General features: G+C 38.2%; 1 protein-coding gene across 15 annotated transcripts in view; it reads right to left on the reverse strand.

Moving 5' to 3' along the window:
• Nucleotides 1–26,018, reverse strand: part of PARD3 (par-3 family cell polarity regulator) — a 442,615-nt gene that overhangs the window by 123,242 nt on the left and 293,355 nt on the right. For all 15 annotated transcript variants that reach the window (XR_005952971.1, XM_041408608.1, XM_041408607.1 and 12 more), the window contains 2 exons: nt 20,883–21,110; nt 14,199–14,415 (listed from right to left, as the gene is read on the reverse strand). Coding sequence is in view for 14 of the 15 variants with exons in the window: in XM_041408608.1 (XP_041264542.1) it covers nt 14,199–14,415; nt 20,883–21,110 (445 nt within the window). In the remaining variant the exon portion in view is untranslated. The remainder of the gene's footprint in view (nt 1–14,198; nt 14,416–20,882; nt 21,111–26,018) is intronic.

Raw genomic sequence — 26,018 nt, forward strand, 5'->3', positions numbered from 1 at the left:
ACAGTTTTGATAACATTTCCTGAAAGGCATGACACAACAGGCAGATTATTATTCACACCAAGTCGCTCCCTTTTCACAACTTAAGCATTTGTAATATTTACTTCCAGCATAAAATGGTGGAACTTTTAAAAACAGATTTCTTTTATGGAAAGACCATCTGTTTGCAAATTTCTAAACAGAAGATAATCTTCTTGCATTGCTACTCATGATTGCCTGAAGCTAGCTGGAGCCATGGACAGCTCTAATAAATAAATAAATAGATAAATAAAGCACAAGAAATCAGAAAAAAAAAGCCCTAACTACTTCAAACTACTGCATTTGAAAAGCAGGCTGAGAAGTTCAAAGGAAATATCAAAAATTTGACAATGATACTATTGGAAAGAAGGCAGCAAGACAGCAGAGTTATCCAAATCTACTCAGTAAGCAGCGTCACAACATACTAAAAGTCACCATAAATAATTCATATTCATGGTGGTCAGACAAAACCTGTAAAACTGGGGATTGTGGTATCCCTGAAGGAGTCAGGAATATAAAAAAAAAATCTTCTGTTTGGATACAATTTTGTTAACAGTCATCAGTGATGGGAGCAACCACAGAAGTAGTACATGACATTTTAATGGACATTTCATAACAGTCTAAGCATTTTAAAGACCAAAGCTCTTTCATGTAATGTATGTATTCAAAAAAGAGACTAGTTATTGACCACAGTTACTTGCCCCAAGCTTAAATTTGATACACTGTGTTCTACTTGTCACTGAAGAAAGTAGCTCATACATGTTACCCAACCAAGCTAATTCAGTATTTTTATATAATGTGTATTTTGTAAATATATAATCTCAATTGGCAACATATCCTTTTATACTGTGATTTAATGTACTTAGAAATTCTCCTGTCACCCCTCTCACACAGAATGTGCCCTTCAAGACTCAGTGCCCTGCTCTAAAATGCAATACTGGGCAGTAAGATACTAAACAGTAATTGAAAGACTGTAAATACAAATCACAAAAAACAAAATAAAGCCTCACATACAGAGCAAAGAGCAGGCTCCTGAAAAAGCCTGAGTGAAGGCCTGCAGTATGTTAACTCACAGACTGCATACATAAAAGCACACATAAAACTCTCTACTTTGCAATATATAATAGCATATATAGGAATAACAATAAAAATTCCAAATTCTCAGCAGCAACCACTGCCACTATTAACAAGTTCCTGACAATCTAAAGTACAATGTAGCCTTTCTTCTATAACATAAGCATTTTTTCCTATGAAGAAGTAAAATCCTACATCCCAGTGCTACTGGGTGCCAGGTTCAGCCCCATCTCTGGCTCATGCTGTGCCAAACAGGTGACACCACCTGACCCCAGCACTGCCCACAGCTGCCCTGCAGCCACGCAGCAAGGTGGGCAGCCTCTGCTGCTGCCTTTGTCACACTCCACAGAGGAGTTTAAAAATTGTGGACACATTTAGTAGGAACAATACTACATTGTGTGCCTCTAATTACTGGTGTCCACTAAGGATCCTTAGAGACAGCGTTTAAACCATGGCTACTCAGCAACGCCTTCTCTCCACAACTATACTTCTAATTCCTGCTCTGTTCATTTTAATGCATTATTGTTTCCAAATACAATGCTTCAAATTGCAAATTATGTCTGGCTCAAGGGCTGATTATGAGAAACACTAGCACTTCTGCTTCTGTGTGAATAACTCTGATAATAATGAGTGATTGATTGAGCTCCAAGAAGTCCAAATGATGAGAAGGGTCAATTTGAACATTTTTATTAGCTTCTTTTGTTAAATCTAACACTTTTCCAGGCCAGAGACAAATACTGCATCTGGTTACCATGATTTTTTGCAGCCCTACAGAAGTACAATTTAGAAAATGGGTACTGGTCTAAAGGCAGACCTTATAAGAAATGCTAATGAAACATAAAAACCCACCCATTTTACTGGCACTCAAGAGATGGCCAAAGAAAAAGAGAATAAAAATAAAAAGTTGCAAGGGAAATTTGCTTCAAGACTTTCCTGCCAGAAAAGGGGAAAAAAAATCCCTCAGTAAAACTAAGAGGCATCACAGCTCCACTTTGCAACCAAAATGCTTTGCTTAATAGGCCCGCCGTAGGTAAACATGAGCTACAACATGAAAATCACTAAAAGTGCTCACTAAGCACATGCAACAGCATAGAAATTAGGACAAAAATGTAATAAACAAGCTAGTTCGACTAGGAAATTGCAGTTACATTATTCCAAGAACTTAAGTCTTGCAGTCATGCAATTAAACTGTATAAAATCAGCAAACGTTAACATAGACACACAAAAAGTTAATCAAACTAGCTGCAGTTCATCCAGAACCTTCCAAAGATTAAATTTTCCCTACAGATCTCATTATCTAGAAATGTTAATATGTGAGCCAACACTTTTTCTTTATTAATACACACCACCTAGAAAATAACCTCTGCAGGGTAAATTAAGCAATAGGTGATGTCTCTGTATCTTTAGCCTCATTCACATATTTACACTTACAGAAGGTAGAGAAGCCACAGACAATTTCCAGCAGAACACCATAGTCAACATTGTAGGACTTGTGGGATAAGTCTAAACAAAATATTCCTAATACCAGACAAGTGTGCAGCTGTCATTCTCTTCTCTACAACACCAAAAAGCAATTCCTCTCACCGAGCCACAGCACCCAGTGCTGATGGCTGTGGGTTACAGTTTAGGGTGTCCTGCCTCATTCTGGGTTTCACAGTGCTACTCAAGTCTCCCTGTGGCTAAAAAAAGAAGTTTAATTCTATAACCAAATTAACAATGCCAACAGGACACCTTTACAAGGTACCCTAGAACACAATTCATTTAAGTGCCCTTGAAGTCTTCAAGACCAGTCTGGATGGGATTTTGAGCAACCTGATCTAGTGGAAGATTAGTTACGGTTCTATTAGAACTAAACAGTCTTTAAGTTCCAACTTAAACCATTCTGTGATTCTATGAATCCACATTATCATAAAAAGCAGAGAGCATAAAATAACAGGCACATTATTTTGAAAGTTTGCTACAAAGACAGGGCTATGGCACAGGGACTTAGCCTGAACCAAGGCTCTAGGTAATAAATATTAATATGCCACTGCTGGCTTCACATACTTCTGTCTCTTCTATCAGCTGATATACCCTGCAGCAGGAAAATTCAGTTTACACATGCTGTATCTTCTGGGTGGAGAATGAAGAGCAAGGCTTTGCAGCACCAGAACAAACCATCTCTGGAGCAGATGCAACAAGACTCGGGTGGATCATTGCTGGGACAGCAGTCTGACAGCAAGTCCCTGCAGCAGCTGCTGCCAGGGCGCGCCCAGAGCTACCTGCAGCCCTGGAGATGCCTGGCGTCCTGTAGCTGCCAGCAGTCAGAGCCTGAGCTGTCTTCATGGTAAGAATTTGAAAGCAGTTGAAAACTATATCAATAGTGATTTACACTGCTGATTATCTTAGGGCCAAGCTGGGAGTTCAGATTTTTTCAGACTCAAAAGATTTACAAAGCAGGACTTGCTCAGGACTAATTACAGCAGGTAAGAGATGTGGGGTGGTGAGTTGGGGTGGTTTGTTTTTTCATTTGGTTTCTTTTTTTTTTTTTTTTTTCCCCAACCCTTATAAATAAGCTCCTAGCACAGAAAATCTCAGAACTGGACCAGCCCCATACACACGAACATTTTTGTTCTCATTTCTACATGCTCAGGCACTACAGGAAGGAAATTACTAGGCCTATATTTATTTAGAAAGCCAGAGAGATGATGTTTAAAATAAACCCAGACTTGACTTCAAAGATATCTGGCTCTTGAGATGTTCTTGAAATGATAACAGCTCTGCTCACTCTCAGTAGTGTTGCACACAGTATACAGCAGTTATCACTGCCATTTCACTATTTCTTCTGAATATACAGCCTAAAATAAATCTTGAAAAAAAAACCCCCAACAATGAAAATGACACTGATTCTTCACATTTCCTTTAACTTACACAAGCAGTTTTCTTCCTTTGGGGTTATAAAAGGCAAATAGAACTAGCTAAGTATTTGGAGCTCTACAGATGATACCAGGAATCCTAATGGTTAGAGATTATAATGTTGTAGGTATCATTACCTGCTCATCAGAGAAAAGAAATAGTTTAATTGTCACACTACATCTGAAACTCCTGCTTGTGCCAGCATGTTGTGCTCTGAATTTCAGGATTTTAACACTACGTGTTAAAGGCAATGATAGCATCTATAACAACATTGTGAAATATTTGAGATTTATTTGTGGTATGCTGCTGTTGAAACGTGTAACAGCAGTTCAGCTTGCATACTAAATACACCTGGTGTTGAATATGCTAGAGGCACTTGCAATTGATATAAAAATATACTACTTTTATTACTGTGGTACTGAAAATTGCTGATAAAGATTCTAGATATATTTTTGTTATTTAATCTTCGTTTTCAGATCCTTTAAATCTAATCCTTTTGTCACTGATTAGACATTTTTTTACCAAGCACTACTTATAACAGTGTAGCATGAAAAAGGAAACTATTTTCAGTGATTCATCTATCCAACATCCATCCAGCATTCATCCACCTTCAAACTACACTCAACACCAGTATCTGGGAGCTATAACATATTTTTTTAGCATACATATATTTAATATTTATACAATACAGGAAACATCACAGGACATCAAAATGCCTGGAGACACTAGCATGGACAAGGTACTATCCTATTTTTAAAATGAGAAAATAGTTCCCCTTGGAAGTTTAAGCAGCTTGCCAAACTCCAAGGGTTTTTGTACTGCAAGTCCAAAAACCATTAGGACTAACTATGCAGATTTCATTGACAAAGCTAAACCTATGAAGTTAATAGTCAGTTAACATTGACTGAACTATTTATTTATAACAGAGAATTTCTCTACCAATACAGCATTTCCAACATAATTTCAACATGAAATACAAACTCTATAAAACAGCCTATCAGTAGTATGCTGTTATATTTATTGAAATTACTCAAGTTTACCAAGTAGTTTCATTAAATTATACTATGTTCTTTTTCCTTTTTGGACTAGAAGCTACAAGACTGATAGCAACAAAGTCCTGAAAAAAGTGTTAACATTCATAGAAACTAAGAATTTATCTTCTGCAAAAGCAAACATTTCAAAATTAACCACATCATCTGCTAGACCAAACATACACTGTAAAACTAGTTCTTGAATTCATTCCAGTAGGATCTATTTTATAAACATCTACAGCCCTTTCTTGCACTTCTGCTTATTGTAAGTTTGCCCAGAAGTGGTAAAATTTAATACACGATGGAACACTACATTAACTGCTGAAATGTTATTGCACATCAAAAAGGTTTACTGCTACTTTGTAAACATGATTACCTGAGTGCCATAAAATGCTGCCATAATGGGTCAGATCTACTGTGGTGCACTGCAATCAGGCCTGTGCACTTGAAATGCAAAAGCAGCTCCTTGATACAAAAGTCATTTACACAATCTCTAAAAGACATTTTTGTATATGGCATACTTCAAATTTTGTAGTATTTTGGAATTAGGTAAATATACCCCAAATTATCAGTAACAGGACAAATTGCCCACAACAGCATATGTGTACACACTGTATTTTGTACTTGAGCACAAAGGCAGTGTCTCAAGAAACCCCTGAGCTACAGATCACTGAAGTCTGGGAGACAGAGCTGGGAAGACCTGGTCACCCAGTTCTGGTATCCCAGCCTTCTCAGTGTCACAGCAAAGCCCTGGGATACAGGGACTTCCTGGGTACCATTTAACTCTTGTGTGACCAAATTCTTATGCTTTTACATTAAATCCTAAGGAATAACCAAACATGAGTGGAATTAAAAAGAACTCTTTCTCTCCACTCCAAAAGTAAAATAAACTTCCTCCTTTTCTGACTGGCTGAGCTACAAATGCCTGAGGTTTTATTGATATATGTACTTTGGGATGAAAATGGAAAGTATCAGCATTAATACAACACTAACTTTAAATATTTAACAAAAAACAGGTGACATTTTCTGGTGTAGCATGAAATAGTAGAAAGAAAGATTTCTGTCAACTGTTTCTTCCTCAGTTCCACAGAAAATAATCACCTTTTCTAGCTCAGTGGATCATATAAGACACTATTAGCCCATCAGACAATCAGCTCAGAATCCTAATAGCTGTAGTTGCCAGTCGAAGACAATTTGGAGTAAGATGCTTGGAAGCACAATGGGAAAAAAAAAATTCTTTATAGATAAATTATTCCTTAACATTTAGCATGTCATGAATGTAAGGAGTCTCAAATACAGGGTATGTTACTTCCTATACTCCTGGGGTCCTGTGAGGGCAGCAATCCCTGAGGGTAACACTGTATCACAAAGGTCCTTTAAAATGTCAGTTTTTTGCATGAAAATCTTATTGTACCTCCACATGTTCTTGATTCATGAGAAGCATAAGTACATGCAGATTGATTCACATTTTTTGTGCCAGCAATTATTCAGTGTCTCTTATTCCTATCTTACCAAGGACAAATACCTTTCACCGGGACAGTGGTTAAGCATTGGAACAGGCTGCTGAACGAGGCTGCTGACTCCATCCTTGGAGATATTTGAAAATAAACTGGCCATGACACTCAGCTAGAAGCTGGGCTGCTGTGAGTAGGAGACAAACGAAGCAGAAAACCTTTCTTGCTCAAATCACTAAGAGTGCAGTACTTTGAATATCCCTTCAGTTCCTTGTAATTTTTTTTCTTCTAGAAGTCATCAACAGATTCAAAGTGGGGGAAATACTACTTCTATACCTCATTGTCACTGTGTTTCTAATATTTCTCTCTCTCTTATTCTTTCTACAGAACTTGTGTTGCTCTTAGTTTTTCCTGAAGCAACAATTTAAAAGCCTAAATAAGGCCTCTGAAAGCCCTACACCTACTATTTTGCTGCTGCATTCAGGGAAACACAGGTGCTCACCAACTATTTCTGTGCCAGTGTATTCTGTTCCAGAAATTATACACTGGTTTAATCACATTTTGCCATTTTCACTGAAGGGTTGCATAATTACATCTTTAATGACTATTTCTTTGCACACTAGTAGGACAAGTTAACATCCTAACAGGAGGCATCAAGCTGCCAACACAGCACAATACAGATCATTGCTCCTGGGAAATACAGTAGTAAGTTGGACCTTTGCCTTTTAGAAAAGGATCAGCTGTCCTGCAGCTGCCAACTTCAGTACCTTAAGAAAATGTGACTTAACCTCCTATGTCATCCCATATACACAACTGTATTAAGTTGCATTCATTTTCCTCTAAGTCAACATTCCTATTCCTGTTTTTAAAAGAGTTTTCAAAGATGACTAATAATCTACATAATCCACAGCATCCACAATATATACCAATATATAGGTGCTATCAGTAGTGAATTAAACCTCTAAAGAAGCTTTCCAAGAGATAACAAATGTCATTAATAGAGCTTTTCACCTAATAAATACTTCATGTCTCAAGACAGTATTTACTTATGATGCTTTGTTATGGACTAGGGCACTGCCTGTTTAGTCTTCAATTATCACATGAGGTGGAAGAAAAAATTCCTTTTTCTATATGAGCTTAAACTGAAATTGACTTTGAATCTCTGAACTGTCAACAAATTCTTCCCTGAAAAGGCTGGCTTTGCAGAGATTATAAAGAAGGTGTCATCCTTGACACTCGTGTTCTATATTCATCCAGCGGGCCTGGAAGAGAAGTGTGCAGAACGCCGGGCAGGATGGCGGAGGGCTCAGCTGTCACCCTGCCTGCCTCCCTCGCTTGCTTTGCAGGCAAAGACAGTGCTGAAGGTGTCAAAGGTTCTCTATTTAAAGTCGCTGACAAGCAAAGGAAGAACACTAGGAAAATATGTTAGCAGCCACTATGAACTCGTCTCTAGTAACAAGTCATCCTGACACTTACTTCTGGATGTTAGAAACAAGAGCCCTGATTCTACTGAAATTTAAAAAAAAATCCCAAAACAACCAAGCCCCCATATACTACACCACCATCAGATTTATAAGTTCAGGATTTACTCTGGGAAAATCCAGTGTAAAGAACACATAGAGCAAAATCCCTGCTTTCTGTCAGAGTGACAAACCAGAAAGCCACATACGATTATGTTAATCTCCCACTTCAAATCTCCCTTGCACAATTGCATACCACTGCTTTCTGTGTTTCGTTTAAAAGTCACAGAGTTTACTAACCACTTAATGAAGCTGCATTCCTTAAATCCCTGACAGATTATGTGAACTTGTTTGGTTTAGAAACATAAATTTGCCATTCCACTACCCCCTGCCCCAATGACATCTTAGTTTAAAGCGGGTGTGCTCGGGGCTGCAGGCAATGAAACACACCTCTCCTCAAAGCAACTGCCTCCATCGAGCAGCAGGAAACAGGACAGCACAGAAATGCACAGAGAAAGGAAGGAGCACTGCTTATCTTTCAAAAAAGAAAAGTTATTTCCAACCAAGCTTATCTCTTTCAGTCCCTTATTTAGTTTTAATTGGAAAGAAGGAAGTGAAGAATATGAAAATGCTTAGAAAGACCCTTGTAAGAGTCCAGGGTAATCGTCTCCATCAAAGATGACAATTTGCTGCATGGCTGATTTCATTTGAAAGGCTTTTCTGATGCTGTGTGTCACAGTGGCCAGCTGAAACTTTGAAAATGGATCAGGACAAAGTAGCCCAGAGGAGCACAGAAAAGGTGCATCAACAGTATCCAACTTGCAGACGGGATGAGGTCGGTGCTCCTCCTCCTCTGAAGTGAAAGGATATCCTGCTTAGACCCTGCATCCAGGATTATAGTAGGCCATGCATTTTCCAGCTGGTGGCAGAAGGGGGGAAGCAGATGTGGACTTATTGACAGTTGTGCCAGCTGGCTTGTAATAGCAGCAGGCAAAAACCGGAGCACAAATGGCCTCAGATTCCATTTACCTGACCAACGACCCAGCTCAGCGTTTCTGATGAAAGTCTCAGCACAAGCGGCACAAGCTGTCGGCAACGTTCTCATATGAGCATTAGCAAACCCAGGCACAACTCAGTGTGCACACAATGAGCTTCCAAGTTTGAAATGATGCAGCTGACGGGTGTTCAAGCACTAACCTCCTCCTCTGTGTTCCAAGGCTCAAGATTTATGGCGTTTTGTTCCATGAGCTCTAAAGAAGAAAAAAACCCTCCAACTTTCAGAGCTCATTCCCATGTTTTCTATTAATCCATATATCAGTAAGTGTCATTCACCAATACAAAGTCCTATTAGTCATGCTTCCAAGGAAAATGTCATTATTGCTGCTTCTTAAGCTACTGAATGATAGAAATCAGACCACAGATTTTGTTTTATCAAGTCTGAAGTATTTGCCAGTCCTGCTGATTAGGATATAATTCAACAGTATTTTACACAACTCTGACATGTTTTAGTTATTGAGCTCAGTTAAAAGTCTGAAGATTGCTATTAAATGAAAGAGAAAGAAGGTTATTACTAAATCAGTAGTATAACCTTTGTGAGTTGCTTTTCATCTCCTCACAGACATTACAATGAGAAAACTTAAATGAAAACCAGAATAGGCAACACAAGGAAGTCATGTAACAAGCAACAGTAATCCACATAGGTTATTCTCCCAAATGCCTAGTCAGTGGTCTCAGATAGCTCATGTGGTTGAAATGAGTAATTCAGAGCTACAAGTAGTATGTTTATAAATCTGGACATGTCCAGTGCACCTTGGAAACAGCTGTGTGGGGAAAAAAATAGCCAGCAGTATATCTGATTTCAGCTAAACAAGGTTGCAAACTGAATTATCTATTTCCTCTCAGAACTGGAAGATGCAACACTGCAAGGCTCCCAGTAATAATTTTAAATGTAATTAAATCTAATTAGGATTAGATTTTAATGGTAATCTGGGGATATTACATTTGCATTGGTTATTCAGTGCATTGATTTACCCACCTATGTGCTACAACACTTAAAATGGGAATTAAGGATCAGCTACCATACGTTATGACTTTACATGTCCATCAACATTACAGGCCAGTAATGTATGCAGTCTCTAATACAAAAAACATCTATGCATATGATTTTGAGCACACAGTCTTGCTCTGCGAAGCTCACTACACAGTGCTTATGTTCTCCATTGAAAAGTCAAGTTTATGTGGGACTCAGGTATTAATACCTATGATAGAAAATTTATTTACTTAATATAACATACTTATCCAGAGATGTTTCAAATTACATCTATTCCATAAATTACCCCCAAAACTGATGCAGGTATTTCCTGCTTAAACCCCAGGTTAAGATACAAGTCATATTCCCCATCTTTTATTCTCATTATCTGCTCCCCACACAAATGTAAACATACCAAATGAATTTTTAAAGCCATTTTTTCTCCAATCATATCAAGGGTTAATTGTTTCAGTAGGTTTTTTATCAGGCAATGAGTGACTGTCCCTAGATATTTTCAGCAAGACATGACTAGCTAGCTTGGCCTCCCTACTATTCCCTTTCCTGCCTTTGGAAACCCAGAGCTGCTTCATTCTCCTCATTATTCTCAATGTCTTGGAGGTTCATTTTCACCTAAAGATGTTATTCCTCAGACACATCCTTTCCTGACACTGACCATTTGCTGGACATATTTTACATCATCAGTTCAGTCACCCATCTAACAACTGTATCCAAGTTTGCACACTGGGAAGAAGCATGAATTAAGTAAAGGGATTGTAAGTGATCAGCAGCACCACAGCAGATGTGTCATTTCATCATCATCCAAAACCTTCAGATACAACATCTCAAATCTTCCTCTCTCATATCCTATGGGGATCCACTTTCATAAAAATACTCTGTACACAATAGGGGCAAAAGGAAGAGGAAAAATGCACCATATACCATTTTTCTCTCTCAGGAGAGGAATGTCAAAGAATTGCACAACACAGAAACCTATTAAATTAATGTGCATCTACCAGCAGTAATTACACACATGCTCTTTGAAACTGTGAAGACTTTCTTAAGGCAGCACTATATTAACTTCTTCAACTTGTTTTTGTCAGGTTAATTTTTATCAAGAAACAAAACCTCTACTTAAAATCAGACTCAAAATGAGTAAACATATTTCATATTGCATTTGGAGAAGCATACAGATTTTTATAAACTTCTGATGTCAAAACATGTATCCACCAAAGGCTTCTCAGCAGTGAAACAGAAAACTAGCAGAACTTCTTATCAGCTTCCCAAAAGCTATTTGCTCAGCTGGCAGTGGCCATCCAGGCACCCTCTAACTGGAGCAGGAGGCACTGCACAGCATTTCACAGGCCACAGGATTTGGCACATGATCCTCCTGAAAGGCTAAGACAAGAATGATTCCAATATTCAGGTTTAAGCAAAGCACTGCAGCACCTGCCTCTCCTCCAGCAGACCAATATTTCTGCTCAACACTTTTGAAGGCTAACTTCTGTCCTATTTTCATCTGTGAGGAGACTGCTTCTCAGCCAAATGGCATAATTAAATAATCCATTGTGTCCTGAAGTGTCAATTTGAAATACACACGTGCTCAGACAGATTTATGTCACAGTCAGAAGGGTGAACTTCCAGCCTGTCCACAGCCCAATGCCAGCAAAGGTGCTCTGGAGACAACAGGAGCTGTGTGTGTCAGAGCCACACAGTTTTGCAGTTTGCAGCTCTCTGCCAAGGTTATGTCAATCCTCTTTACTATGTTTGACACAAGCAGTAAAACAATGGAGGTGTTTAGAAGATTTATTTATGATTTTAACTTCTTATCTGAATCATCCAGGGATTTCTTGGAAATGATGACTAGATGCTGAAGGATAAAGGTAACTTAGGGTTCTCTAGTGGGACTTTCCATCTCACAGTAGAGTTGAAGATTCCAGCAGCAAATCCTAAGATTTTCATTGAACACAAGGCGATTTATTTTTATACATCACACAGGCTCTTCTTTATGAGATGCCAGTTTGCATATGGGTAATGAAAAGCCCTTTGGCTAAATACAGACATTGGAATAAAGTGTCAGCTAATAGCAACTTCATCCCACAAGTGTTTTTGACCATACAATCTAATGAAGAAAGATTAAAGATTAGAGCACTGAAAAGTAAGAAAATAGTGAAAAAGGAGAAAAGAAAAAGAACAACAAAGAAATTACAATGTTGTACAGAACTAAAACATCCAATTATGCTTTGATCCTGGTTTGAATTTCAAATGTTACTGTCATCATTATTTTCTATCACACAACTTCTTTCAGTGATTACTTGATATCTATGATATATGTCAAATGTACAGAAAAACAAAACATGTTATAGGTAGAAGTAGCAGCTTATTTTGCAGACATAACAAAGCCCATCTCTCAAAAATTATTGAGAAGCCTGTCAACAAAGCAAATCAAGCACCAAGTGGAAATGAGGCATAATGCTTAATTCTCTCAATCAGCATTTTCTTGCTTGCCAGGAACACCTCTCTTGTGTGGGCTGACAAGGTGCAAGCTAATTTACAGATCCAGGAGGAGTCAGTTATATCCAGATAGCACTGTTCTCACATTAATTAAGAGGAGACCGAAAAGTAAATTTCACTCAGAAATTGTAGTGAAGGAAAAAAAACCTCAAGAAAATGTTGACTGTTATGAAGAGCAAACAACAAAGCATTGGATCATCCTATCACTCAAATTAGTGTTGTTTCTAGATTGGAGATTTCAGAAGTGTTATATCAAGCACATAGAAAAGGTTACCTTGCCTGGCCCATGGAGCTGCCCAAGCTTTCTAGATGCTGTAAACATTTTCTGACTGAACTCACAAGACAACACTCAAGGCATCCAAGATGCTACTGCTTGGAGCCTATAGAATTTATCATGTATATTGTGCCTCAATTTTACCTGTCATTTCTGCTGTTTAAAAATGGCAGAGTGCAGAAAAGAACCACTCAGCATTTCACATCTCCTGCCTTCCACACTCTCCCAGAGTGGGATGCAATGCTTTGCTCCAGTCTTGAATTGAGGCAGGCAAATATCCAGAGGATGAGAGCATCCCCATGGGCTTCACAGGTTGACATGGGGGACTATCTCCTATAATTCTTCTTCTGTTCTATGGCATGCACTGCCTGGTATTATTTAGTGTTTTCTGAAGCAGATTTCAAAACAATATTTTCTAATTAACTACTTTTTTTTTCCCAAATTAATCACTTTTTCTACTTACTACTCTCGTAATATGATTCTCAGCCACAGAACAATTCTCAAGAACCTGTGCAGTTACAACACATGTTAAACTAATATTTTACAGGATAAAGAAAGCAATGGAATGAAAGTTAAATGAAGCTCCCTTTATATGATTTCAGAGCAGAATCATTAATAAATAATTAATGATAATATCAGTACCTCACTTTAAAATTAAATAACAAAACAATCACTGTTTTAATGCTGCTTTTTCTTTGAAATGTGTTTATTTACTCTAGCTGGCTAAAAGAAGGACTGGTTTTCTTGCTCTCTCACCCCTTTCCACAAGTGATCAAAGATGTTTGTCATGTTACAACATTTACCCACAACAGCAGGGTGTACCTCAGCAGTGTGCTCCTTTCAGATCACTTATGTCTGCTGGAGAGATGACTCCTTTAAAAAGAACTCAGTGTTTGGTAAATCAGGTCTTTCACTGACCCATTCTCTACGGATTCTCAGAGCACACAACCTCAGATCCTGTCATCCTTGAGAGAAGCATGCTGTTTCTCAATCTCAAACTGATTAATCTCTTTCACATCATGCCTCCATGATATCAACAGTCTTAATAGTAAAGCAAAGAAAAACATTCATTTAGCAACACATAAGCTTTGGGTACAGTATTAAAGAAGAAAAATAAAACAAAACCCCAAATGTTTTGAGTTGTCAAAGGATATGTGCATTACTTAGACATCACCAAAGACTTTTTCAAAACCAAGCAGCCTGTAGCTTAAAATTACTTTTTCCTTTTCCTTTCCTTTCCTTTGGCCTGCCAGCCATCTCATTCTCTTTCATTCTGAGCTGCTTCCCTTTTATGACACCACCCATAGGCTCAAAAATTGAGAGGTCAGCCTATATACACAGTGTATGGATTTGCATAGTAAAATATGGCCTCCGCGGGAATTACAATATAATGACTAATTAGAAGAAGAAACTTCTTTTTATAATTCACTCTACATTTGATTGCAAAGTACCTACCTGAACATGTCTCCTAAGCCTTTCAGCATTCCTTTCTTTGCCTTCATTTTATCCTTCTCTTTATCTCGATCTTTCTTCTTTTCCTTTCCAGTTTTTTTTCTGTCACCTTTATCTTGGCTTCCATTCATGTGTCTCTCTAAAGAGTGGGATGGCTGATCACTTGCTGTGGACACAGATTCTCTACCAGATCTTGAGCTCTCCTCTGTGTCTTCCTCCACTGAAAGCACATATTAAGAAACATCAGTGACATAGGAACAAACAAAACCTGCAGACTTTTTGGTATATTCCATAATGTATTTTGAAGCAGGATCTATGCAAAACCGAAATCAACTCTTTTTTTTTATTTTTTTTAAATCAGTATCTGCTTACATGGTTACCCAAGAGTGTTCATTAGAAGTATTAAACTCATAAAAGCAAGGAATTCACCTTTGCAGACCACTCTGCAAAACACAATTTGCACTTTATGGGTACTCTGGATAATGTATGGATTAATAAAGAGGATTAGCAGAGTGATATTAATTGGCCCATTTTGTTTCAGTATCTAAATCAGTTGAGGAGAGATTTAGAAATATCTGCAAGAAGTAACAACAGCAGTGCAGCATGCCTCGTCCATAAATTCTTAGTAATATTCTCATAAAAATATGAAAGTCATTAGGGAGTGTTAGCCCTCAACGCAAGCCATAATAGACTTTTTTTCCTTCTGCAAGTAACAGAATAGTTTTGTTATGCTTCTTCATTTCCTGGTTCCATTTAGAACACATCATGCATTATGACTGTTATTTTTGGTGTTATTCTTGGTTGAGATGGGGCAGCCTGGGAAGTTGAGGTGGGGAGATTTTATCCAGTGGAACAAGCAAAATACTTTAAGGGAAGATAAATTCCCTGAAAGATAAATTGTCTGTTTCTGATCCAACACCAGGAGTCCTAAAGCACACCCAAGGTTAGATTTAATAGCCCACATGTATTTCAGAAAGTTTGAAAGAAAAATTTCTAAACTAAAAAATCCACTGAAAATCTGAAAACTGCTTCTGTAGTTTAGTAAGAAAGAAATAAAACACTTCAAGCTGGTGGGTCAGAACTCTGCACTGCATGCCTCGTGAAGCTGGGACTTTCCATGAGCTCTAACATTTTATATCATCACATTTAAGTAGGGCTCCAACCATCTCCCAGCTTTCCAACAGACTGCACAAAGCAGCAATTAGGATCACAGATGAATACTTAGTATTGCCTCCTGTAGCTCCAATGAATACAAAGGCTCCAAACAACTTTTGGCAGTAGAACTTGAAAAAAATTACTCTTGCTTTATACATACACAGCTTATGGAAAAGAAAAAAAAATTTTGTACTCAATAAGATTTTGAAATGGTCATGGCTTATAGAAGGAAAAAAAAGGTTTTTTAGCTTCACCTTTGTTTACTACTTCTTGGTATTATTCTGCTAATAATTCTCAATATCTCAGCAACTCTTCTACAGCCAACAGAAGAGTGTAATTCTTCAGAAATATCTCATCTATAGACTACTGTAGAATATAAACTTGCTTTTCTTAGTCATCATTCATCTTCACCTTGCAAGTAAATCATTGAACCTGAAAAGTCTACAAATCACTGACTGAAAGCCATTCAATATAATGCCTTCTCTCTCTCAGAAGACCGCTTGCAAAATACTCTTTATTCCTTAATATTACAATACACAGACGTGTCCAATAGACTTTGCACTTATTCACCAAGTACCATGTTTTCTATAAATATTCTCCAGCCCTGGATGATCACACAGACACATTTCAAGAAAAATATACCATGTCAGATACATCTCAACATTAGCAACTATTTTTGAATCTTAACTAGCACTCTGAAGTACAAACTACGAGAGTAGCCAGGCCTTGGCATTTAATTCAGGACTGCTATGAGTAAAGCAGATGATACAGCAGCTTCTCAACTGTAGATACAGTTTTAATATTCATGTTATCGTATTTTAGGAAACTAAGAGGTCCTATACATGCCTCTGTACTAGCTGTTCTTGTACTTTTTTTGGTCCCAGCCCTTCTTAATCAGTGTCTGGAATGATATTTAGTTATTATTAAAAGAATTGTGGAAAAACACTTTGGAATAGAAATGTTAATTTTTTACATGTTAATTTATAGCTACAATCTGTTCTAACTAGACATTTAAAAGACTGTACTTGCAAACGAATATAATTAGCAAAAAAAAAAAAACTGTATAAAATTTCTGACAAATTTTGAGATCAACTGTTTACTTGGAACTTCACTGCTTGAATTTTAAAGATGAATCAGTTTTGACCTATGTTTGTTCATACTCACATAACAATACATTAAATAAATCATAAATATATATGAATTATTTACTGTGCTATGCTGAATTGTGGAACAATTTGTCATAACAGTGTGTTGTGGTTTAGGAAGGTACTCTCCAGCTTGGTGCTCCTACTCAGCCTCTCCAAAACATGTGCCACCCACTCGCTCCCCCTCCCTTCCCTTTGCTCCTGCAGCAGGATGGAGAGGACAGTGAGGCACAAAAGGTAAATATCACAGGTTGAGATTGGAACAATTTCCTGGAAACAGCAATGAGATAAGAAAACCAACAGTAGCAGCACTAGGAATGAAAGAGCGCAGAAGGAGAGAATGATTGGCACACAAGTTCTCGCCCCTGACAGCACCTGACTGTTCCGTCCACTACTCTACAGGACCTGGCAGGGACCCCTTCCCCACTCCCTGGAAAATGATGTGAGGTGGTATGGAATAACCTCTGGGTCCTGGCCATGCCCCCTCCTGGCTACAGCAAAAGTCAGCCCTGTCCTGGCCAGAGCCAGGACACAAAGCTTTCGCTTGCTATTTATTCTGCACATTCCCTGAAGAACATTGTCTCCTTTCTGCATTAGTGTTGCAATTAATATTTGTCTATCATACACAGTTTGCGTGCAATTAACTCAGCAGCTTAGACTGAGGCCTGTGAACTGGGATGCCTGTTCTCCTGGAGTAAACACTGGTCTCTCTACTGGACTAAACAGATTTCCAGTTTTCTTAAAAGGACCCGACATGAAGAAGCTTGTTTCACTTTTATGCAGTGCAGTCATCCTGCAATTAACATACACATAATTACTAGTGTTTAGAACAAATGCAAATGCTGCTCAATTAAAATTCAAACCCAGGCTACAAATGAAACTTCTAATTTTTGTTATGTTGCAGTAATGACATTAGGTTACTGCAAAACACAGGATGTATTTGTTTTGGTGCTGTTATTTCCTTTTTTTCCTGCAACCTCCTGCCTCCCCATTCAGGATGCTGAAGCCAAAAAATTAAATTGGAGTATACTTTAAACATCAATTAAACTGAACACTAGTGTCATTTCATGAACCACACTGCAGTATGGAGAACTACACAAACAGGTATTATGAAGCTATTCTCCTAATTAGCCCATAAAATGGAAAAGATGCACATGAGGAATCAAAGCTACTTAATGTGAAACTATTTTGCCACTAAGCTTCTAGGCCTCTTATTGTGATATTTAATACAGCCCTAGATTCCAGCAATTAAGATTCAGCAAAAGATTAGAAAGCTTTGTTGATCTCTCCCAATCAAAATGCCTTGTTCTTCTTCATGCCACTAAAGATAAACATTTTGCTTCTAGTCAGCTATTTCAAGTATTAACAAAAAAACAACAACAAAAACAAAAACAAAAAAACCCAACAACCAGGAAAAATTATCTGTAAAAGCTGAACACCCACATTTCTTTCCACAATTGTTCCTTCTTTACAGCCATTAAAACTCACACACATCTTTTCAAATAATTAAAATATTACCTCAGAACCAGTCAGTGCCATCTGATTTTAATCCTACATTTAGTAATTTAGTAGCACATTGTTCCAAGGACATTTATAAGAGTTAGCCCCTTTGTCACATATGCTACCTGTATTCTTTATGGCTTTTCTGTATGGAATAATGACATGTTAGGAACTCCTCTATACAATACATTGCAGTGCTATTATTTGCTAATCCAAAGTGGGTCACTGTCTGGAAGACAAAAAACCACTTCTAGTACTGAAACACTTGGAGAAAGGCAAAAAAATTCAAGCAAGACAAGTGGATCCAACCTCAAGGGCATCACCAAACTGACCACCAGCATGTTTGCCTGGGTTTTATAATGAAAGTCACATTCTATTTTCAAACAATTATGACATAATTAAATACAATTTCAAAAAAACTTGGGCAGCGTCGTTATGGCAGCAGTGAGGCATTAGTTACATTAGATCCAGATTGTTAAACTCCTACATATTCATATGTGCCCAAATTTTGTCCAACTGAAGACACCATTTGGTAAATTTTCTGGAAGCCTAAGTCCATACAGAATTCACACAAAGTGAAGCAGACTGCAGTGCTTTCAGGCTGAATGCAGATGCAGACGTTTTCAGGAAGACAGGTGACATAGGGCTGGGACAGCTCTTAAGCTCCCATGGTCACCATGAGAAGCAAAACTCCTCAAGGTCTCAATTCTGTCTAATCAACTCATTGCCTTTGCTTGGCTACTCATCTGCTTCTATGAATCTGGCACTTCAAATTTCTGGAATACTTCTTAGATGTTTCATTACCATATGTGGAAGAACACAACAAAATGCATAGTTCTACACATATAGCTTGGTCACACTTTGCTGATCCCTTCTTTACCATGTGGGATCTGACTATCTGTGGGATCCTTGCTCTTGCTCTCTCATGACATGAGATGGCTCTTGGTCCACCAGAGAGTTGTCTCTTGGAGACAACTCCATCCAGAGATGAGGGCAAAGACTCACTCCATGACACTTTGATTTCAGGCAGAAGGCTTGGTCTGGTCCCTGCTTTTGCTGGTTTCGGCTGGCCTAGGGTTATTTTTCTTCACAGTGGCTTTTATGGGGCTGTGTTTCAGATTTGTGCTGAACAGAGAGTTGATAATATAGAAGTGTTTTTGTTATTGCTGAGCAGGGCTTACGCAGAGCCAAGGCCTTTTCTGCTTTTTGTACAGCCACAGTGGCAAGGAAGTTGAGGATGTGTAGGAGGTTGGGAGGAGAGAGCCAGGACAGGTGGCCCCAGCTGACCAAAGGGATATTCCAGACCACATGGCATTGTGCTCAGTATATTAAGTTGAGGGTAGAAAGAGGAAGAAGGGGACATTTGGAGTGATGGTGTTTGTCTTCCCAAGTAGCAGTAGACAGTTCTCCTGGGGATGGCTGAGCACTTGCCTGCCCATGGGCAGCAGTGAATTAATTGCTTTGCTTTGCTTGTATATGTGGCTTTTGCTTTCCTATGAAGCTGACTATATCTCAATCCACAAGTTTCCAGCTTTCACCCTTCCAATTCTCCCCCCAGACCCACTGGTGGGGGAGTGAGCACGCAGCTGCCTGGGGCTTGGCTGCTGTAGGAGTTAAGCCACAACACCACTGCTCTCATGAAGGATCCAAAGGGCTGCAAATATTTCCTTATTACTCTCTGTGCATCGCATCAACAAGCTTAAAAACCCTTACCAGAATCTCAGAAACCTATTCTCCCCTTGAAAATGCTTCATGACAACAGTTTCACTACAGCTGCCTCACTGCTGTATGATATTGTTAGGTGCTGGAAAAGCAAAGCAGAATTAATTCCATCTGTAGCTACCTTTGAGAAAAGTGACTGGCAAAATGATCTCCCTTGTGGCCTCAGAACACTCTTAAAAAGAGACAGATTAAAAAAAAAAAGCCAAGAATTTCTAAAAAATAAAAGAGTGGTTACAGAAGTTTCTAAAAAATAAAAGAGTGGTTACAGAAGTAACTTTTAAAAGAGTATTAGGGAATGTGCTTATGAAACAGAATTTCTGAAACAAAAAAACTTCAAAAAAGTGAGAAATTCCTTTTAAAGCTTCATTAAATTCAGACTAAATACTTTACTATTTCAACCTTCCCATCATCATCTTCATTCATAAGCTTCTAACTAGCTGCAGGTTGATTAAAAAAAATTCTGCTGGTGTGTGACAAGTTGAAAGTAGTACAACATGAAGGTTAAAAATTCAATGATTTTAATACAACCCCTGATTGAGGTAATTTACCATTCATACTATTTTCATTCAATATGAGTTGTCATTTTACCAGCCCATTCTTACATAGTTCAATAATGATAAGGTTAGCTTTGAAGTGATTCTTTTATGTTAATGACATTCTCCACATGTTGGGTCATACTTCGGGTTAAAGAACTGAGAATGTAAATGAATGCCCATTAGGGTGGGTAATAGCTGATCATTAACTTTATATTTTATTAGATCTGTCAACCTTACTCACTCTAATTAAAAGACAGTGATTTCTTTTTATCCCCCCCAACACTACAAACATACTATTTCAAAGTTAAATGCCTATATTTTTGTAACATAAATTTAGTGGTTTGCTTTTCTACCTAATTTTTTTCTAGTTAATTATCCATCTTACAGAATATTTTCACAGTAATTTAAGTAAACACTTTCCCAATAATCTTATTCTCTTATTTTAGAAAGGAAGAAAGCTGCAGAGTGCAGCGATCTGTTAAAGCAAATGAAGGGAAAAAGCCTAAATATTGATGAAGTTAGTTCTATTCTTTTAAAATTCTAAAATTATGTTCTACTACTTTAGTCACTTTCTAAAGGAATTAACCCATGCCATTAACACTCATTATGCAAAACAACAGTTTACTTACAAGTTTCCATGCCTTCATCATCATCATCTGCTACAGGTTTATCATAGGATTTGTCTATGGCAGCTCTGAAGCTCTCGTTGCAGCCTCGTCCTCGGATAATTCGTGGGCGTGGGCGGTGGAAGGGAATGTCACCATTCAGAGTCACCTCAGCCACGGCTGTCTGCAGGCTTTCTAACGAGCTCGATTTCTTCAGACCTAACGAAGGCCCCACATCTCTGGTTGGGGAACCTTAGTGATTTAAAGGGGGGAAAAAAAGTAATTAGAATTAGTATTGAGAACAGCATGCTTGATTATGCATATCCATCCTGAAAGTCTTTGGGGACACACTTAACATTATTCACATCATCTCTCAATAATCTGTAGGGAATTCTCCACAGATTTGTTGGTCTCAGAAGCAAATGAGTATGTCAAGTCACAGTCAGTGGAACTGACAATGTTAGCAATGTCTGGCTTTTCAAATCAGTGAAGAGAGACCAACATCCATTACTATTATTTTACACAATTTAAATGATAAAGAAATCACTGGGCTTTAAAAATGTAGCTCATACAACCAGCACAGATGCATATCTAACAACATCTAACAAAACAATTAACTACTTTCTGTTTCAGCAGAAAATTTCCTCTGTACTAGCAATTAATAAACAAAGAGCAGACTATGGGCATGATTCCTACCATGTTTAGTATAACAGTCTTGCAAAGTAGCCTGACCTCTGCCTTCAAGGAACACGCTGTTTGTCTGAGTTTTAAAGACTTGTATCAAATTGCTAACAATTTCATAATTAAATGCTTCTGGAAGTATCAACCGACTTGCTCAGATTTCGTGAAATTGCTTAATAATCTGTGGAAAGGAGCCAGTAAAATGGGTAATACCATTTACCCAGCTGGAAAATAAAGACGCTCCTGGCAGTCCCAAAGAATGACTGTTGGGGCAGCACTGCTACAGCTGGGGCTGAGGACAGCTCTTGTCACTGATGAGGGCAGCATGTCCAGAGATGGGCCAAAAAAGCCTCAGGCAGTGTTCTGCAACAGCCTTTTTCTATCCAGACTTTACTTCTCAGGTTTGTGGGTTAAATGTATAGCCTTTGTTCTTAGATTGCCATTTATACTACAAATCACCTCATAACTGCACAATTAGACCTCATACTAAAGTTAAAACTAGGAAGAATCTTTCAGGGGAAAAAAAAACCAAAAAACACCCCATTTTATTGATTTTATTCAGAAGTGCAAGTACAGTCTCAGCTAGATTTTCCATAGGATTTGGGAGTGGGAAGCAGGATGAGGTGGGACAACATCACCATGGCTACATTTCCTGAAATTATGAGACCAGAACCCTCACCTGTAATACCAAATTTGCACTTTTTCTCTACCCAAAGGGAGCACAAAAGAGAACTGTTGTGGCACCACAACAGTCCCAGGTGGTAGGCTGTTACCTAGTTGACATCAGCATCCTTATCTGGCAAAAATAAATTTCACAGCCAGCCACCACTGAGAGAGCCAAGGTTTGAATCCCCAGGAATACCGAAACTATTAACAGTACATTAATAAGCATAGGTGTGAGTAAAGGTGTAAAAAAGGAAAACTACCTCTTTTAAGCATTTATCTCAGAATAATACAAAGTTCTGAAGATGATCCCTATTCTGGAAGAAATTAGGAGACAGAAGGGAGACTGCATCTGTCACTGCTCTTTATGAAAGAGATGTGAAGTTACCTTAAATTGGGGAAAACTGCTACTGCACTACTAAAACTATTCAGTATTCTTTGGGGAAGAAAGGGGTTTGTTTGCCCCCACAGAAGAGATGCTGATCAGCAGCATGGCAAATTTTCTCCCCATCTTTTGTTATCTTGGTAGCAGATGAAGCAAGGCTGTGAATGCTGTCTTTTCTATCCAGCTATTAAAAGTCTGAGCAATTACATTAAACTGAAATCCCTCAGATCAAATCAATTCAAACAGCAGCTGTCAAAGTATTTCCCTTCAGCTGCCCTACTGTTAAGATTAACTTGTAAACAGAAACAAACCAAAAATCTCCCCTCCCAGGTCTACACAACTCCTGCAGTTTGGTTCCCCCAGCAGTCTGTAGTCCTGCTGCTTGGACCCTTGGCTGGAAATAAATGCACCCCAACAAATGAGAGATTTTATTTTCAGGAATTCTCATCTCCTAGAAGAAGCCACTCTCTCACACACAGGTGTACTTAGAGGGCTGAGGGTTGTGAGGATGGCTGGAGGCAGAGCACAGGGCCAGCTGGGACCAGGGAGGGTTGGTGGCTTCCCAGCTGTGCAAACAAGCTGCAGTCTGGAATTGCCAAACTTCTGAAAATGGCCTGAAGTCTAAGGCGAGTGTGTTACAGAATATTCTCTCTGCCAACTAAAGGCGCTCTAATTTAGACAGTGCCCTATAAAACTGCCCACTTTCTATTCCATGGTCAAATCTGCTATTCCTCCACTAATCCCTGCAGTACACAAGAAATGAGACTTTATTTTGCTTTTTATTTTTCAAAATATTTCATTGTATTTTTTTTAATTGTCTATGAGACAGAAAAAAAAAAAAGAATGCAACATCTTGGAGGAAAAAAAAAAGAGAGGAAATGGGACAATCATATATAAACCAGCTGTTTGACAGATCCAATTTCATATACAAAAGGAAAGGGTGTCCTCTTACATAGCAACTTACTGTAAACTTCCTTATTCCACATTGTGCTTTGTAACCTTCCAAATGAAATGCTCATATATCTTTTCCTAATTACTGAGTGGCTCTTTTTGTAAACAGTAATTATAAAGAAGGCATTTATGTGCCCATTTGTGTTCATAAAGAACACTAAAAAAAGTTCAATTTCCTGACATCCAATACAGACCTTTGTGAGAACTGTATTTATGTAAGCTGTGTTTTCCCAAAGGATATCCCATCTGGGATATGACCTAATGTTGAATACTGTAAAACTAATAATGGATTACATAAATGATAAGAATATTTATTGAACTTGGGTGGCCATGAACACAAATGTGAACAGGTTGCGGAATTTAAAATGGGGAAATCTCCTTTCACAAGCAATTTTATCAGTGTGATCCTAGAGCTATGTATATTTTAATACCTTCATTATCTTCTATGGCTACTTCACAGCAATTCTACTATTCTAAAAATATACAGTTAGGTGTCCCTGCAAATAGTGTGTTAAGGATTTATTACTAGAATTCACCAGTCAGAAAGTGAGTAGTTTACCAATAATCTGGTAAAAACCAGCAAACTTTCTTTAAAATGGATTCTGTTTAAAATTTATGAGTCACATCAAAACACTGTTTTCTAAATACAAAAATGTCAGCATTTTCTTCCAGCCTTTACAGCACTGGTGGTAATCGTCAGAAGTGTTATCTGCTCAGAATGAGTCCTACCTCTATTTTGACACCAGAATTTAAAGTAGAAAAAAGGAGAAGGAAAGACACATCTACCTAAAGCATATTTATATGACTGAGGATGAAAGGGATTCTTTCATCATTTTTAAAATTTGAAGTTTATCAAAATCTCCCTTTCCAATGACTTTCTTAACAAATATCCTTTGAGGTGGATTCATCCCTCTGTATCCCAGCCGTCCTCCTGCCACGACTGCCACCATGCATCCTCCTCACAGCTCAGCACTGCCCACACCCTGTCATCTCCAGAGGGCTTTGTGACCTGCCAAGCACAGCCCCTGCCCACCACCCATGTCCCTGCTCTCCCTGTGTCCCCAGGTGGCCAGCCCTCGGGGACAAGGGCCAAGCCTTGCCCTGCCAGCCTTGCAGCCACCATGCAGTTCATGCATGGCTGCGCAGGTGCCTCTGCCATGGCACACATCCCAAGGAGACACTGAGCACACAGACATCACACCAAGCCTCTGTGCTGCTCCTGCCCCAAGTCCTTTGTTTGTCCCTTGTGCTGACACTGTTTAACAGCTCACTGTGCCTCCCCTTATCTCACCCTAAGGTAATTATTTATACAGTGACACCAATCCGCTTGGGCCATTTGCAAAGGCAAAGCACATGGTGCCAACGGATATATGATGTTTTGTCCAGTGGCTAATTTTAGTATATAAAGCACATTTTTCATCAGCACATTCTTTTAAATCATTTTAAATGACTTCTATTTTTTTTTTTCTGAAGCATTAGTTTTATGAGCTGTCAAGTCAAATGCTACCTGCAACTGATGCCAAAAACTTCTCTGGATTTCATTAAACCAGTTTTGCAAAGGCATAAAGTCTACTTTCTAAACACCTTCTTGAAGGACATTATCAGTGAGTGTATTTACTTAGCAATATCTGCTCCATTACATTTGATAAATTTTTCCATTTCTAGTTCAGTTCAGACACTAACAGATTAACACTTGATCTGGGGAAGGCAGGGGAGGAATAAAGCAAGAAACTGCATCAAAACCAGTTTAATTTTGATTCAGTTTAATAAAAGTTTAATTAAAAAGCATTGTGTAAAAATAAATCAATAAATAATTTAAATAAATGTTATTTGATTTTTTCTTTTTCATTTTCATAACATGCACATGGAAAAATAACCACCTAGAGCTATAGTATGCCTGCACGCTATAAATGGGCCATGCTCAATTGCTACTGAATATACTTCTAACCTCTAGGATGAACTGTAAACACTGCAAGGATTAGGTACTTCAAGTGAACTATAGAAAGAAAAATAATTAAAAAACTATTACAGTAACTAGAGCTGGAGAGTTCTGTGCTCTCCTTTTCAGCCAATACTATTAAATCCAACTGTGACAGTAACAGAGTTTGTTTTTATCTTTTCTAAAGTAAATACATGTTGAAGTTTTCTAGCTTCTAGAGTTCATTAAAGCATAGTTCACCACGTATTTGAAGCTTTTTTTTTCTTAGAACCAGACAATTTTTAAGCCAAACTACAGTAAGTGGTTTGTTTAACAGCTACATCCATCTTCAGTAATGGGAGATATCCAGTGTTTATATACAAAACCTGGTTAAAAGCACGCAGGATAAATAAAATAAAAGTACAGCAAAAGGTTTTCCTTTTTTCCAGCCACTGAAAATTTTTTTCCAGCACATTTGCTGTGCACAAAATATGTAACTGCCTAGTCCAGACAGCATGGTCATGCTCTTTCACCCAAGTTGTCCAACTTGTCTCTTTTTTTG

The sequence above is a fragment of the Onychostruthus taczanowskii genome, unplaced genomic scaffold, assembly GCF_017590055.1.
Source record: "Onychostruthus taczanowskii isolate IOZ18803 unplaced genomic scaffold, ASM1759005v1 scaffold3, whole genome shotgun sequence".
NCBI classification, from domain to species: domain Eukaryota; kingdom Metazoa; phylum Chordata; class Aves; order Passeriformes; family Passeridae; genus Onychostruthus; species Onychostruthus taczanowskii.